The following is a 17,977-nucleotide window of genomic DNA, read 5'->3' as shown; positions in this document are numbered from 1 at the left end:
CAATCTGACTCTTATGTTCCTCCGTGAACTTTTTCTTCATTTCCTCTTCAATCATGGTAATAACATTTTGATGCCATAGCCAGTGAGCGTTAAGGTAATTTGGCAAACCCTAGTTGCAAGGCAATGGTGTGATTGAGCTAAAGCACGGGGGGATGAGGGATTATTGGGTCCGATACCGATTTTAGGGAAGCAAAAGTAATGGATTACCTATAAAATGCATTTGGAAAGTATTCGGACCCGTTCCCTTTCACATTACAGCCTTATTCTGAAATAGATTAAATACATTTGTTCTTAATCTACACACAATACCCCACAATGACAAAGCAAAAAATGAAATACCTTATTTATATGTTCAGACCCTCAATTGAGCTCGGGTGCATCCTGTTTCCACAACTTGAACATGATTTAGAAAAACACACACCTGTCTACACAAGGTCCTACAGTTTACAGTGCATGTCAGAACAAAAACTTTTCAATGAAGGATGCAAACTCTTACTTGCTGAATGTTAAATACAATGTCTTTTAATGTATGGCTCATCAGGCTCGAATTTTCATGCTGATCAAATCCAGAGATATTTATATGCTTTAGAATGACAGTTCCGGTGGGAAATACCGGGTTACTTGAGGGAGAAGTTATTCTTGGGATGACACATGGTCCCTGTGTTAACTGTGTGGAACTTTTTGTGTGTGTGTGTGTGTGTGTGTGTGTGTACTAGGTCGTTTGGAGATCCTGAGAGTCATTGAGGCGCTGTGTGTGCATTAGGATGTGTACGTTGAGCTGTCGGTCATTCGGAGGTCCTGCAGTGCGTCGGGGGTGGCGGCTGACAAACGCAACATGTCTACCTCCAGCGGGTGCAGGTGGCCCGTCACGATCATGGAATGCAGCGGGCCGCCCAGGTCACATGACGCCAGTTGGCGGAGTGTCCCCGCGCGGATGACCTGGTCCTCTGCTCCCACCCTGGCCAGACCCACACATATGGTCTCCTCGCTGATGGCTAGATGAAGAGAGGGGCAATTAGTGGTTTTTCTTTCACATTGATTAAACAATAGTTTGACGTGACAATCATTCAATTCAACATGATAGCAACTCACCTAGGTCATCTCCCCGCTCCCTCCGGTTTTGTACTATCTCCAGGAGCTGCTCAGCCGCCTGGCTCACGGTCATAAACCTGGGCGGTTCATAAATCTTACGGCCCCTTTACAAGAAAAAGAAACAAGGACGTTACTTATGGAGTAATGCAACGCCAATGGGTTCATACTGCCCAGACCTACAAGTGCTGTGGAGGAGACTTCTTCAGAATATAAAAGCTGAATCTAATAACCAGGTGTAGACAAAGCAAGCCCCTTTTGTTACCAGTAGAGCCATTCAAAAGGAAGGAGAAAAGGACATGCCATTATGCCAAGCATTCAGTACTGTGCTGAGTAGCTCAGACGGGGCTATTCTCAGCTCTTTCAGCACTTTGAAATCAAGCAGGTTTTTTTCTGGCAATGTTTCACTGTGGCTGTTCTGGTGCTAGATCAGAACTAAAATAACGGTGGAGTCTCATGTAAATCTCCTACAGTCATAAAATGCTTACAAAGCAAGCCAGAGATCTATTTGATAACTAGGTTACTGGAAAGAAAACCTTCACAAATGTGTCTAAATTCCTTGGCCGGGGGGGGGGAGAGACGGGGTATTTTTTTCCTTTCGGCTAATACTGTATGGTATGAAAATCTCTCACTGCGCAAACATTTTAATATTGACCAAAATCATAGGGCATGTGTTTATTCCATTTCCTAGTAATAATATATATGCACCAGTAAACCTGGGAGAAATTAAGACTCTTTTCTGTCTTAAATGAAAACCATACTTTCCCCCCATACATAACCCTAACATGGCAGATTACTGAAGTCCATTTCAGCTTTTATAGATTCACATATAAAACAACTTCCGTGCAGGCTCCTGTTGGGAAAATAATTGCAGGACACCGCAAAGTGAACGAAGAGTTGACAACCTTCCTGCAAACCAATACATGATACAGTAATGCATTAGTGTAGCAGGAGATTAACTGGCGTCCAAAACAGACATGTCTGTTGATTCTCAAGTGTGAGACAAAGACAACGTCATCTTTTTTGAAAACACATGCAGGAGATTAAAATATGAAATCTATTTCCTGAATCTGGCCCAATGAGACGACACTGACAACAGATTGTGTGTCCAAGTCAAACAACCCACTTTTTTTTTTTTTTTTGACTTACTGGCCTGGCCCGTCTCCAGCTGCCAGTATAAATGTATGTTAAGTGAACGTCTGCAATAAACCTCAACTCTGCTCTGTTTCAGAGTCCTGCTGGATAGAAACTCCACTGACCAGATATAAATCAGACAGCCCACTCCCAGACAGTCCAGTGCAGGAGGGGGAAAGGAGAGACTTACCTCATGAGGTTTTCCATGGACTGCTCTTTGACTTTGATATCTGCGGACAAAAAAGGAGGGCTGTAGGGGTAATGAACCATTTCACAGATGTGGACAATTCCTTTTCCCCTCAAACTGGCCATGAACAACACATCTTGACAAATTACCCAAGGCCAGCTTGAGGAACTAAATATCCCTTTAAGTCTTCCATGGTCACCTTTAAGCCATTCCATTTTCAGGAACATTTTACACTCCAGGAGAATTCAAAACCTCACCAGAATAATAATCATACATCATTTTCTTGAATAATATGAACGGTCAATAATCCTTACACAAAGACCATCAAAATCTTACCCAAACATTATTATTTAAAAAAAATGATGAATCAGTATTAATCAAACAGGAACAATGGTCCTGCTAGTTTCATTACAGTGATGAGGCTTCCCTCTGTCATGTAGATGTATGGAGTGCATGTTGTCCAGGGAAGTCATGATAGATGACCCAATCAGAGTTGTGCGTGCGTCTGCTTTTGTTGTCTGCGCTCGTTCTTCATCCTTTTAGAATCGTGCCCTTTGCTTCACGGGTGTGGAGGTGACTTGGCTAATGCCAGGCTTTCCGATCCACTATTGAATAATGGGGTTCATATCGGTGAGCTCAAGAGCGCACACACCCTTCTGCAGCTGGGGCCGCACCTGGGGACACATAGGGAACTTAGCCCACAGAGACAATAAGGGTGTGACCCAAAACCGTCTCCGCTTCAACCAGTATCCATTACCTCGAATTATAGGGCTCTCCCATGTGAGGTTCATAGGGAACCGGGGGGGGGCAACCCTCTGCGTCCAAACAAAAATCTCTTGCTCAAATAAACATAAATTATGAGCGTTCGGGCCATCTGCCTCTGCAGTCACAGCCGCCTTCCCATTACAGAAACCAACTCCCCAGTCTACTACTGTGACTGTGATTGAGGACTGTTTAATATGCACCCAGGGGATGACACACACAGGAGGGAAAAGGCCTCGGAGTAGAAACAGTCATAATGAGGGCTTTGTTCGGTCCCAGCCTCCCAGAGATGAAAGTGTGTAGAACTGACTGGCTGGCGCACACACACACTATATCCTCCCCTCCTTTCCTCCACCTGGAAGGCAGACCCAGCACCTTGACTGGAAGTAGGTCTGGAAGAATAAGAGCTCCGAGGGACTGTCTGGAGAATCACTCAGACACACGGATGTGACCTCCCATGTTTCCTCACCATGTGCTCAGGTGACCAGACCCAATGTTACTACGTAGCGTGAGCGGTCCATAATGTTTACAATGCGTTACGGTTACGGGCATACTGTATGCATGCTATTCTGTAGGGACGATACCAGTATCGCGGTACTCGTTAGTGTAGCGGCAAACAAAGCAAAACGCAAAGCGGATTTAACTTCTTGATGAAAACAGCCCTAATGTTGGGAACAAACATTGTTGTCATCCAGAGTCACATGTATTTATTTCCCAAGCTACAGCACACAGTATTTTACAAACAGCTGGTTTTTAAATGACCAAAGAGAGTTTTTACTGCTTTGTGTTTTAATTTTTGCCATGGGAAAAAATATTAGTATCGTCTCAGCCCTACTATTCTGTACAGATTTTTCACTTTTTTTTTTTTTTTTTCACGGTCCATATTAGGACAGTCACTTGACTCCTAATATTGTCACTGCGTCACTGGATGTTTGTACTGATTTGGTTGGTTACTATAAGAGATGAAACTGTAGGACTCACCAAGCAGACATAGTGTGTGCATCCCCAGGTCCCTGTTCTTCTTGATTTTATCATAGAAGCTTTCCGGTCTCCAGGTGTCTGTCCAGAACACAATGGACACCGTCTCTCCAAAGTTGTACAGCTGTCCAAAAGTAATGTACACAACGTGATTTAAGACTTGTCTTCCACTCAGGGTTTATTGAAAATATCTTTGGACAGCAGCATTGGGTGTGAATGGTCAGTTTCTCAAATAAAGAGTTTGTGGTTCTGGTTTACTTGTCTGGCAATGTGTGGATGTCTGAGTGCTCATCAATTGTGTGTGTGTGTGTGTGTGTGTGTGTGTGTGTGTGTGTGTGTGTGTGTGTGTGTGGGTGTGTGTGTGTGTAGAGTAAAATTATGTCTCGTGAGCAGGCCGTGATTGCTGCAGCAGACTGGATTGCACTAAGTGTCCCAAGGTGCTTCCTGTTATTCAGTGTGTGAAAAATCACATGGCACTCTGAGCCACGGCATGCTCGATACAGCACGGCGACCCAAAACATGCCCTGGGACCTAACTCACCCCTTCCCCCAATAAGCTAACAAGAGCACCGCAGTGCAAGACCAGTACACCGTTGACTTGAGCTAGACAAAACACTTGATATGGCTGGTCTGAATGTATTTTCTAAAACATCTCTTACCATTTAAAATTCTGAGTTCGAGAGCGATTGTAATACCTCATTTTAGCCATCTATTTACATCTCATTTGAAACTAATGTCAAATTGATATGCTGAGGTTTGGCAAAACATGCTAATTCTCCACCCACATATTCCCAGTAATTTGAACTCGAGCTGGTCATTTTCTTTAAACAAAATTGGTAGTGCACCAGGGAAGACAATTAAAATGCACAACCAATTGAAAGGTAAATTATACAGGCACATACAGTATAGAATAGAGCACCCCTCCCCTGAAGAATATGGTGAAACACACTAGGTTGACAGGCAGGGAACACACAAAACCTTGATCCCTGCGATGGGCACGTCCTTCATTAGAATAGCAAAGCCGCCTCCTCTCCTGTCATTGCTCACTGGCAGTGGCTTTGAGTTGCCAGATCACTTCCAATTAGTGCGTCTGATGCACGCCCAAGGAGCGTCACTACCCACTAATGACAACCCTGGTGCGCTAACACTAACGTTAGCAACACTAATCCGCGAGGTACTGGAAAGAGACTACACTAGACGCCCCCCCCACATCAGAGGCAGGGTAGGACAGCTGGGGGGCCCCATGCTCACAATGCTCCCCCTGACAGGTCAATGCAAGGGCCACATTATGGATGTCCTGGGCTGAGCTGTGTATTAAAGAGAGATTGGTGCTGCTCTGCCGTTTCCATCCAGAGACTCCGCATGGATATTCTTTCCCAATGGCGATTAGGCTCTTTGATTGCCTTCATAGGACGTTGCTACAGAATGGTTAAGATGATGGGCCATAGAAGACCAGATGTTATAAGCTCTTTATTATTTTTAGCAAAGTTTATTTTTTATTTTTAGCAAAGTAGACAACGTTTCTGCTAATCTGTGTGTTTTAGTTTCCAATAGGTCTTCAAGTGGACGTACCTGGAGGCCGCAGCATCCAACTGCGTTCATGATAGAGGCGTTATGGATGACCCTGTACTGTATCCCAGCATTCACTGCTCTCAGGACCAAGTCACTGTGGGTGGTGGCGCTATAAGAAAAGATGCATCAAGTGTTAAGAACATGGCATGATGCTGCCTTTAGAAACCTGACAACAAAGTCCAAGCTTTGACCAAAAATGTCACATTGCTGCTCCATTTCCATTCCAAACCAACTGGCAATTTGCTACAGTAAGGATGGTTATGGTCAGTGAGACTCATTATTCGACTGCCTGATTTATTTATTTCAAAGGCCACACTTGGCCCCAAACCGAATCCTTGGTTTTAGATGTCATTAACTTTATTAAATCCCAACATTTCTTGGAGCAAATCGTGACCGTGATGGAGAGTGGAGAATTTGACTGAACCTCCCCTCCTCCTGGTCAGTGGTTTTGGATGGAAAAAGAGCAGAGCCAAACATTCTGCTGGTCTTCACCATTTCTTTTTTTTTAACCTTTATTTAACTAGGCAAGTCAGTTAAGAACAAATTATTATTTTCAATGACGGCCTAGGAACAGTGGGTTAACTGCCTTGTTCAGGGGCAGAACGACAAGACTTTTACCTTGTCAGCTCGGGGATTTGATCTTGCAACCTTTCGGTTACTAGTCTAACGCTCTAACTACTCGGCTACCTGCCGCCCACCATGACGTTGAGCACCAGTAAAGTAGCTCTAGCAAATGGGAGCGCTGTACAATGAATCAGTGGCTCTTTCCAGAGACGTTGCGGTTCGGTCCAACTACTCCCTCCCCAGAACGTTTCCCCACCGACTCAGAGAGCAAATGGCTGCAAAAAACACTTTTCTTAATCGTGTGGTGCTCCGTTGAGCATCGATGTCACACCAAACCATTTTGTGAGATAGTATTTTTGGAGCAATTTCAATTAGTTCCGTTTCCATTTGTATGGCAAGCAAATGGAAACTGCAGATGATAGTCATTGCGGACTGAAGCATACCAAGGTCGTGAGACTTAAAATATTTTTGCGGCAAGGGATGTTGTTCAAATCATGGCAAGCATCAACTTCCAGCAGGCTTTCAAATGGCAAAGAAAAACAGTGTGATCGCCAAAGGAACATTCTCCACTGAAGGTTCAGGGTTCTCTTTAGTTATTGATTTATTAAAACCATGTTTTGTAAATGTAAAAAAAAAAATGTAGCCTATCCTTTTGTTTACAACTCAAATAGCAAAAGGAAGGAGTGAGTGGTGTTGATGAGCGTTGTTTACAATAGTACTCCCTTAGCCCTATCTGATGTCTTACTGACTTACTCATTCCTACTGGTCCCGTGTGGCTCAGTTGGTAGAGCATGGTGTTTGCAACGCCAGGGTTGTGGGAACGACACTTCATGTAAAGCGTTACCGATTTTGTATTGCCTACTGCCTGGGAGACGGAGGGGCTAGTGTAACATTCCTAGGCGCCTTACGATCTCCCAGAAGTCCTTCAATCCTATTAGAGCAGTGGTTAGCAAGTTTATCTACGGCCAGGGACTGCAATTCTATCGTTCACTGCAACATCTTTTGAAACTAGCCTACCAGTAATAGTCATAACATAATGAACGACTTTTCAAACATGAAAAACAAGTACAGCAATCAATTACCCAAATGGATCTCCCACCACAAGAAATGCCACATCACTGACGTCAGCCCCTTTCAGGATCTCATCAGCCTCCTGTTCCACCATGTCTCTGTCGGCCAGTAACAGCTCCCGTCCATAGTACTCCTCCTAAGGTCATAGATCACACTTACTCACGACACATACTGCCTTTGAATTTGCTTTAAAAACGGTGGATTGATTTTATCTGATGGCAATGATAAAACCTTGATCTCCATCCTGCCAGCTTGAGCTCTGTTTAATGAACGTACACTGTCTATAAACTTGAGAACTTGTGACTTTTACTCAATTTTAAGAAAATGAGTAGGAAGTGTCAACGCCACACACTCTATACGATTTCCAGCCACTCATTGGTCATTTCAACTGATGCAACTTTAATGTCATGGAATACTCTGTATAATATCTTTAACTAGAAGCAGACAACATGCACTTCAAGAGGTATTGTACCCTGATGCAGTTTTATCACATGCTCTGGACTGCATCAGTGCCGACTTCGAAATGGGAGGGATTGTTGTAGCACAGACATGCACAATTTCACCACATGCATGCCATAGTGCTACATAATATTCAACCTACCAATGCATCTTTCCCAACTGTCAATATGGACGTGTAGGCTTCCAAGTAGACACGACTGCATTGCTTTACAATTTCTAGCCCCTTTACGGTGATGTCCTTTGCATCTCCCAACCCAAGCCCAATAAAGTACAGCATCGCAACGTAGAAATATCACACTTTTTATGAGTTAGTTATATTGGTGGCTAACACCCCACGTCATCACAACTGTCTTAATAGCAGACTAAGGCTAGCTAATTGCTAAACCTAGCAGAAAACAGACGGCTGCCGTTTTAAAATGTTCCGTTAGTTATGCCATAAAATATCTAAGCTGGTACCTAGAATACGCTTGCATTTATTATCAGATTCTCTCGTGAATACAAGCCGCTACTACAGTATAGAACTTGAATACACTTGTCACTAAACGCACGTGTAAACACTATACGATTTCACATACGTCTTGATGCAAAATACTCTTGATTTTACGACACAGTTGCATGTCTTCCTGCAACGTGGGTCCGTTCCAGCCCGGTATTAGAACAGTGGGAGAGCATTCGTCCGTGGAGCATCAGGTAGGCTACTTTCGGATTACTTATCAAGTTGGACTTTTTTCCATTTCCTTGTGACTTTAACGTATTTACAAAGTAAAAGTGAAAAATATATAAAATCAAAAGTGATGGCATAGTTAAGTGCATGTTCCCGAGTGGCGCACCGTTCTAAGGCACTGCCTCTCCAGTGCTAGAGGCGTCACTACAGACCCTGGCTGTATCACAACCGTCCGTGATCGGGAGTCCCGTAGGGCGGCGCACAATTGGCCCAGCGTCGTCCGGGTTAGGGGCAATTGGGGGGGCAGTGCCCCTGTGACAACAATTTTGGACCCCCTTGTGGCCCCCCTAAATGCATCCGTTATTAGACAGTGGCAACGTGGAACATGATATTTTGCCTGCTAATGCCTGCAATGCAGTGAAGAAAACGATATGACAACAATAACGTCTAATGTAACTGGCCCCTCTAACAGTACAACTGGCCCCAGCTTGGCCCCCCCAGTTGAAATGGTCTAGAACTGCCACTGGTTAGGGGAGGGTTTGGCCGGGGTAGGCCTCATTGTAAAATAAGAATTTGTTCTTAACTGACTTGCCTAGTTAAATAAAGGTTAAATAAATACACATTTTAAAAAATTAGCATGAAGATCATACTCACAATGCAGAGGGCATGCCATCACAGTTCACCAACACACATTTTCACTTTCTAATGCCACTCTTTCTAAGCATTTACTAGACTCCCTATCAGTATTTATTTAGGCAGAGAAGATCATGGGGTTGTTTTTTGCGCTGTTGGTCCTGTTTAGTGAATGGATACTGTTGTCAAGGTTACAGGCATTGCCCCGGAACTCGACCCCACAGTTTCTCTAATCTGACTGGAATGCGTTTAGAGTTTTGATTCTAGCTGATTCATTAAATGTATTGTAAAACAATCCACAGGGAGCAGCACTTTTTATGGAGCTGGTTTGGGCAATACCCAAGCACTTGCATGTTAATGGGAAGGAATGTAGGTGTTTTAGCACCAAAATGTATCAATGTGGAGGCCTGGTTTTGAGTCCAGTTTATTACCTCATCAGTGTACAGTGTTCATAAAGTTGCCCAGAGAATGTGGCGAAGACATGTAAAGCATCTGTTAAGCAACTTCCTTCCCTTCAATAATGTATTTGACATTATCTGACCAGGTTTCATTATATCAATATAATGTTCAGAAATATGCAACATTTTGTCACCAAATGGAGAACTTGGGCAATGGGAACCTTGATTTATAGTTAGGGTTTGAGGGTAGAGGCCAACAGTAAGGGGCTTTGTGGGCCTCTGCTTGTCTCTACAGCTCTTTCAAAGAACTGCTTCGAATGCACAGAGTGAGGGAGACACTGCCATTGTGCTGAGATGGGGAAGCTGTGTGTGTGTGTGTGTGTGTGTGTGTGTGTGTGTGTGTGTGTGTTTCCTCCTCTTCCCTCCCACCACCACCTACAGAAAAAAACTAAATAAGACATGCCTTTTCCTCTCACCTATTAAACCCGGAGTTTGTACTCATTTGTCAGAGTTTCAGCTAACACATAATCCATGAAAGTGATGAAAATTCCAATAAACAGAAGTTCTCTCTCACAAGATCAGAGTGTGATATCACTGATACCCAGAGGAGCTAGAGGTAATGAAGGCTACTTTTATAATCATTTCAAGACAGATATGAAATGTGTTGAGATTGCTAATGGCTTCCTACCTGTCGAGGGAGCTGTGGGTAAAAGAGGAAGTGCGACAGAGGGCAGACATACTGTACAACAGACTGGAAAGATCGTCTAGAGCTGATAGCCTGCCGTGGTGTGCAAAAACAAATAGAAGGTATTAGCAGAACTGTCTGGGGAAGACTTCTGTGTTGGAAATTAAATGAGCACCCACCTAAAGGAAATTATCATCTGGCGTTGCTTTCCTGTGGCTCAGTTGGTAGAGCATGGTGTTTGCAACGTCAGCATGGTGTGTGCAACGCCAGGGTTGTGGGTTCGATTCCCACGGGGGGCCAGTACAAAAAAAAAGAATGAAATGTATGCAATCGCTACTGTAAGTCGCTCTGGATAAGAACGTCTGTTAAATGCATTGTTTTGCTGAGGACACGTATCCAAATGTACATCTTTCAAGACCAAGGTGGTCTTCAACACCAATTGAAGTGAGAGTTGAAGGAATTGGAACACATAAGTCTAAGACATATTAACCATCTTGTCCACTCTCCACCACTGAACCACTTGGCAAAAGGTTTCTTTTATTCCCTTTAAAGGCCAATTCCACAGTAGCGGAATTAAAATGTATGCCCAACAAAAACCATTGATTTATACACTACTTTTTAATTAAATCACCGAAAATTTTACACAAAAACACATTTACTGGAAGAACTGTGGAAATGCAAAGTTTTTCAATTTCGGTAAAATCTCCCTCCAGTTTTTTATGTGACCACATTTTCCAAAAACTTTGTTAAATATCTGCTCCTAATTAAGAGATTAAGATTCAAAGATGTCTGCAGAAAAAAAATGTAGGTGTCAGCTATGACATGAAACCTTGAGTTAGAAAAAAATCTCTTATGGTTATTGAACTACAGTAAGTGAAGAGGATTTACACCGGTAACATCGTTGTGGTAACAGAATTGCATAATTATGGATGTGAATGTCATTCTTTTCATGGTGATGTATCCTAAATGGATACATAAAGGTATTTTGGGTATTTTTCTACACACTGGCTATTATTTAATGAGCTCCGCAACCAAGACTGGACTAAATCTGAAACAATCATAGATGTTTATGTTTCACAGGTTTACACATCAAAGTCCAGCACAGTAGAGCTCAGTACAGTGCAGTAGAGTTCACTACAGTACATTAGTGTACTCAAGTCTAGTGTGCTCTACTGTGTACTGAACCATACTCTACTTCTCTGTACTGTACTGTACTGTTCTGTACTGAACTGATCTTCGGACCGGACCAAATCTGAACCAATCATGAACGTCTATGTTTGGACCAAATTAATGCCGGTCCAGACGTCTGTGGACAATGAAACAAGGCTTGTCCAAAACGGACCGAAAAACAACGTCTGTAGGCATTCAATTCAAGGCCAGGGCGGACTGACAAAATTTCTGCTTCTTCTCAACGTCCATGGACTTCCGGTGTCGGTCGTTGCTCAGTGGGTGAGGATGCTTGTTTCAGTAAATGGAAAGAGCGGGGAGAGGTGACATTAATTGGAGAGAGAAGAGAGAGAGGGAGGGGTTGTCCAGACTTTTCACACTCTTGCTTTGACCACCAGACGACAGAAAGAGAAAGAAAACAGTTATGAGCTGAACATAACATTATGCCAGTGGAATGGAAGGACAGTAGCAGGAGACCCAGCTGTGGTTTGTGACTACTGGGAATTCCCATTGTAGCCAATTTAATTGCAGAAATTCTGTTACCGTTTTGTTTTTTATTCTGTTATCAATTTGGTAACATATGTCTCCCAAGAACCAGTTACTAGCCTCGGCCCGCTAGCTTTTCTGAACGCTGTGTCACCTGCTCGCCTAGCGTAGTAGTGACCACCGAACAGAAATATGACTCACCTACTGCTGCTCTTTTGACCCTATAATCACTCAGCTCCACAGCTGATGCCCCCTGGGCTGTTTCAATAACACGGTACCTCATTTTGTTTACCTGTCGGCCCCAGAATCGAACTCAGGTCCTGTATGTTCCTAACTGACCCGCTCTGCCCATTCATTGCCATTTACCCGTTGTTGTCTTAGCTCTCCTGATCAACACCTGTGATTGCTTTATGCCTCTCTCTAATGTCAATATGCCTTGTCTACTGCTGTCTTGGCTAGTTTTTACTGTTTTATTTCACTGTAGAGCCTTCAGTCCCACTCAAAATGCCTTAGATAGCTCTTTTGTCCCACCCCACACACATGCGGAGACCTCACCTGGCTAAACTTGTCCCTCCAGAGACGAAACCTCTCTCATCGTCCTTCAACGCCTAGGTTTACCTCCACTGTACTCACATCCTACCATACCCTTGTCTGTACATTATGCCTTGAAAATATTCTACCACGCCCAGAAATCTGCTCCTTTCCTTCTCTGTCGCCAATGCACTAGACGACCAGTTCTTATAGCCTTTAGCCGTACTGTTATCCTACTCCTCCTCGGTTCCTCTGGTGATGTAGAGGTTAACCCAACCCAGTATCCTGGAAGGATATTGACCTCATTCCGTCAGTAGAGGATGCCTGGTTATTATTTAAAAGTGCTTTTCTCAACATCTGAAATAAGCATGCCCCATTCAAAAAATGTTGAACCAAGAAGAGATATAGCCCTTGGTTCACTCCAGACCTGACTGCCCTTGACCAGCACAAAAACATCCTGTGGCGTACTGCATTAGCATCGAATAACCCCCGCGATATGAAACTTTTCAGGGAAGTTAGGAACCAATATACACAGGCAGTTAGGAAAGCAAAGGCTAGCTTTTTCAAACAGAAATTTGCATCCTGTAGCACAAACTCCAAAAAGTTTTGGGACACTGTAAAGTCCATGGAGAATAAGAGCACCTCCTCCCTGCTGCCCACTGCACTGAGGCTAGGAAACACTGTCACCACCGATAAATCTACGATAATTGAGAATTTCAATAAGCATTTTTCTACAGCTAGCCATGCTTTCCACCTGGCTACCCCTACCCCGGTAAACAGCTCTGCACCCCCCCACAGCAACTTTCCCAAGCCTCCCCCATTTCTCCTTCACCCAAATTCAGATAGCTGATGTTCTGAAAGAGCTGCAAAATCTGGACCCCTACAAATCAGCTGGGCTAGACAATCTGGACCTTCTCTTTCTAAAATTATCCGCTGCAATTGTTGCAACCCCTATAACTAGCCTGTTCAACCTCTCTTTCGTATCGTCTGAGATCCCTAAAGATTGGAAAGCTGCCGCGGTCATCCCCCTCTTCAAAGGGGGTTACACTCTAGACCCAAACTGTTACAGACCTATATCTATACTACCCTGCCTTTCTAAAGTCTTCGAAAGCCAAGTTAACAAACAAATCACCGACCATTTAGAATCCCACTGTACCTTCTCCGCTATGCAATATGGTTGCCGAGCTGGTCATGGGTGCACCTCAGCTCAAGGTCTTAAACGATATCATAGCCACCATCGATAAAAGACAATACGATGCTGCCGTATTCATCGACCTGGCCAAGGCTTTCGACTGTCAATCACCACATTCTTATCGGCAGACTCAACAGCCTTGGTTTCTCAAATGACTGCCTCGCCTGGTTCACCAACTACTTCTCAGATAGAGTTCAGTGTGTCAAATCGGAGGGCCTGTTGTCCGGACCTCTGGCACTCTCTATGGGGGTGCCACAGGGTTCAATTCTTGGGCCGACTTTTTTCTCTGTATACATCAATGATGTTGCTCTTGCTGCTGTTGATTCTCTGATCCACCTCTACGCAGACGACACCATTCTGTATACATCTGGCCCTTCTTTGGACACTGTGTTAAAAAACCTCCAGACGAGCTTCAATGCCATACAACACTCCTTCCGTGGCCTCCAACTGCTCTTAAATGCAAGCAAAACTAAATGCATGCTCTTCAACAGATCGCTGCCCGCACCAGCCCGCCCGTCTAGCGTCACTACTCTGGACGGTTCTGACTTAGAATTTGTGGACAACTACAAATACCTAGGTGTCTGGTTCGACAGTAAACTCTCCTTCCAGATTCACATTAAACATCTCTAATCCAAAATTAAATCTAGAATCGGCTTCCTATTTCGGAACAAATCATCCTTCACTTATGCTGCCAAACATACCCTCGTAAAACTGACTATCCTACCGATCCTTGACTTCGGCGATGTAATTTGCAAAATAGCCTCCAACACTCTACTCAGCAAATTGGATGTAGTCTATCACAGTGCCATCCGTTTTGTCACCAAAACCCCACATACTGCCCACCACTGGGACCTGTATGCTCTTGTTGGCTGGCCCTCACTTCATATTCGTCGCCAAACCCACTGGCTCCAGGTCATCTATAAGTCTTTGCAAGGTAAAGCCCCGCCTTATCTCAGCTCACTGGTCACCATAGCAGCACCCACCCGTAGCACGCGCCCCAGCAGGTATATTTCACTGGTCACACCCAAAGCCAACTCCTCCTTTGGCTGCCTTTCCTTCCAGTTCTCTGCTGCCAATGACTGGAACGAATTGTAAAAATCACTGAAGCTGGAGACTTATGTCTCCCTTACTAACTTTAAGCATCAGCTGTCAGAGCAGCGTATCGATCATTGCACCTGTACATAGCCCATCTGTAAATTGCCCACCCAACTGCCTCATCCCATATTGTTATTTATTTATTTGCTCCTTTGTACCCCAGCATCTCTACTTGCACATTCATCTTCTGCACATCTATCACTCCAGTGTTTAATTTGTAAATTGTAATTATTTTGCCACTATGGCCTATTTATTGCCTTACTTCCCTAATCTTACTACATTTGCACACACTGTATATAGACTTTTCTATTGTGTTATTGACTGTACATTTATTTATCCCATGTGTAACTCTGTGTTGTTTGTGTCGCACTGTTTTGCTCGATCTTGGCCAGGTCGCAGTTGTAAATGAGAACTTGTTCTCAACTGGCCTACCTGGTTAAATCATTTTTATTTTTAAATAAATAAATATTTTAGAGTTTTAATCACTTAATAATTTATAAAGAAAATTAATATCAGGAAAAACGCTATACCTAATTGATAGGTCTACCTTTACTTGTTACTCCTGTGAACTTTTGTTATCCCCCTCATGAGGGGGAGAAATTAGAAAATATCTTAAATATATGTGGGTTTTTGGTAACAGAAGTGTTTCTTAAACTTACAGAAAGCAGAACTTTTTTTGTTGAACTAAATATACATTTTGATATTATTTGGCAGGGGTCTTCAACATTATTGTGTTTGATGTATTTCTAATAACTTGTAAGACTTTTTCTGGTAGATGTTTTCTAAGATCCATTTTCCATCTGTTTGACAAGAAATCAAAGCCTTTGCATATTCCAAGTTTTTAGGATGGGAAATGGTAAAATTTTGTTTTACACATGCCTAAATTAGAACATAATTTAGACTCTTAGCTTTCATTTGACACCCACTTTGGCATGTTCATATTAACTTCACATGTTGGTGTTCATGGGTCCTTCTACATGGAAATTACAAACATGTTTTATTCGATTCAATTTTTTTGTTACTTTGTTTCCAGTATGGCAGCAGAATAATTGGTTTTATATCAAAGAGTATAACCCTAACCCTAAAGTTGATTAATTAAATATATTTTAGAATGTAAATGAAAGAAAATGACTTATCCAAGGGCTTGCCAGTGATTCTTCCTTGCCATTTGTAAAGGGCCAAAAAGAGCCCGTCGGCGGACATTGTGCGTGGCAAAATGGGCTCACTGAACCCTGGAAATGGGATTTGCAGCATGCCCGGATCTCTCTCTTTCTCCCTCTGCCCATTCCAGCACTGCCTGCCACGCCAGCCTACTCCCAGACGTTTCCAGGGAAACTCCGCCAGGCCAGCATCTGAAAACAATTTGGTTCTTAATGAGAATTTACTTCACACAAGCGGTGTGGGAAAATGGGGGGGGACGGGGGGACGGAAGGAGGATTGGAGTTCTGCTCCTTGGACACTCAACATTGACTGCTCTGTTTATGTACAGTATTTTAAGAAATTAAGCTGATGCTTTAATTGAAACTAAAGTTTATGGCCCAAATGTCTGGGTCAAGGTTTTATTTTTCTATTAAGAGTAGGTCTTTTGATGCTTCTCAGCTCACATCCTCTGAAATTCCTATTTATCTTTTCCTTATGAAGTACATTAGATGTATTGATATTTTCCTTATGAAGTACATTAGATCTATTGATATTTTCCTTATGAAGTACATTAGATCTATTGATATTTTCCTTATGATAGATCTATTGATATTTTCCTTATGAAATATATTAGATCTATTGATATTTTCCTTATGAAGTGTATTCGATCTATTGATATTTTCCTTATGATAGATCTATTGATATTTTCCTTAAAGTACATTAGATCTATTGATATTTTCCTTATGAAGTACATTAGATCTATTGATATTTTCCTTATGAAGTACATTAGATCTATTGATATTTTCCTTATGAAGTATATTAGATCTATTGATATTTTCCTTATTTACATTTAAGTCATTTAGCAGACGGTCTTATCCAGAGCGACTTACAAATTGAAGTATATTAGATCTATTGATATTTTCCTTATGAAGTGCATTAGATCTATTGATATTTTCCCTATGAAGTATATTAGATCTATTGATATTTTCCTTATGAAGTACATTAGATCTATTGATATTTTCCTTGTGAAGTATATTATATCTATTAATATTTTCCTCATGAAGTACATTAGATCTATTGATATTTCCTTATGGAGTATATTAGATCTATTGATATTTTCCTTATGATAGATCTATTGATATTTTTCTTATGAAGTACATTAGATCTATTAATCTTTTCCTTATGAAGCATATTAGAGCTTTTGATATTTTCCTTATGAAGTATATTAGATGTCTTTTCCTTACGAAGCATATTAGATGAATTCCCTTGTCTCCCCATATAATTGTACATGAAAAGTTTTGGATTACAGAATGGGTAGATGATATTCTAAACTTTTGAAGTGTGACACTTCTCCCTTTCTCGCAATAATATTGGGTGTCTAGGCTTATCAAACTATCACCTCTCTGTAACTCACCTAATATTGCACATGTATGTCTCTCTGATTAACCCTTTAAGTGGAAAACAGCCAGGCTTAATCTCTGGGACATTCCTCCCTCAAACTTTAAATTGCAGCCCAATTAATGGCAGTGGTTGTTGTTTTAGTGGCTGATTATGTAATGGCATTCTGTGCTCCTCTGTGAGGTGATTAAGTTTGCCATGGGGAGGAGTGCCAGCTTCCACTGGCGACTCTCTTTGTCCCCTGGTCCCTTTTCTCCTCCATTTTGTTTGAGTCCAGTCAGCCAGTGGCAAATTGTCCCTGCAGCAAGGGGCAATACGGTTGGACGGTACTGTGGTGAGTGTCCTCCTCCCACACACAAACTAACTATTTCTCAGTCCTCAGCTCCTTGATTAAATGTACTATAACCCAGCATAGAGGGGGGCTTTCAGAGTAAAGAAGCAACTTCTATTGTATGCCAAAAAGAATGGTAGGCAGAGGGGGATGGGGAGAGATGTATAGAAAAGTAAGATAGTGTGGACTAAAAGAGAGTGGGGGACATGTAGGTGTTTGAATCTAGCTCATTTCAAAAATGTCATTGAAATAAGTTCCCTATCTTACTGTATTTTACTATGTTAATATAATATATGCCACTTGGTAGATGCTTTTATCCAAAGCCACTTACAATTAAATGATTGCATACATTTCTATGTGATCCCTCTGTTGCTCAGCAACTCACTGCCTTCCTGAAGACAAATAATATATACGAAATGCTTCAGTCTGGTTTTAGACCCAA

The 17,977-nt window shown here is 42.4% G+C and overlaps 1 protein-coding gene across 1 annotated transcript; it reads right to left on the bottom strand.

The window, feature by feature from the left end:
- Positions 1-496: 496 nt before the first annotated feature.
- Positions 497-8,409, bottom strand: dph5 (diphthamide biosynthesis 5). The gene is made up of 7 exons (XM_029706560.1): positions 7,958-8,409; positions 7,368-7,492; positions 5,722-5,830; positions 4,154-4,274; positions 2,414-2,453; positions 1,093-1,196; positions 497-995 (listed from the first exon to the last, which is right to left on the bottom strand). Exons 1-7 carry the CDS (start codon positions 8,090-8,092, stop codon positions 760-762), a joined length of 870 nt encoding a protein of 289 aa, XP_029562420.1. The 5' UTR covers positions 8,093-8,409; the 3' UTR covers positions 497-759.
- Between the last annotated feature and the right edge of the window lie 9,568 nt (positions 8,410-17,977).

This window comes from Salmo trutta, chromosome 22 (genome assembly GCF_901001165.1).
Source record: "Salmo trutta chromosome 22, fSalTru1.1, whole genome shotgun sequence".
Taxonomy (NCBI): domain Eukaryota; kingdom Metazoa; phylum Chordata; class Actinopteri; order Salmoniformes; family Salmonidae; genus Salmo; species Salmo trutta.
Note: the sequence above shows the minus strand (reverse complement) of the source record. Positions and strands in the feature narration are given on the sequence as shown.

Coding starts and splice junctions, on each gene's coding strand:
- dph5 (XM_029706560.1), bottom strand. CDS start 8,092: ATGCTGTACTTTATTGGGCTTGGGTTGGGAGATGCAAAGGACATCACC. Junction 5,831..7,367: donor GTGGTGGGAGATCCATTTGG/GTAATTGATTGC, acceptor CTTTTCTTATAG/CGCCACCACCCACAGTGACT. Junction 996..1,092: donor GGAGCGGGGAGATGACCTAG/GTGAGTTGCTAT, acceptor CTCTTCATCTAG/CCATCAGCGAGGAGACCATA.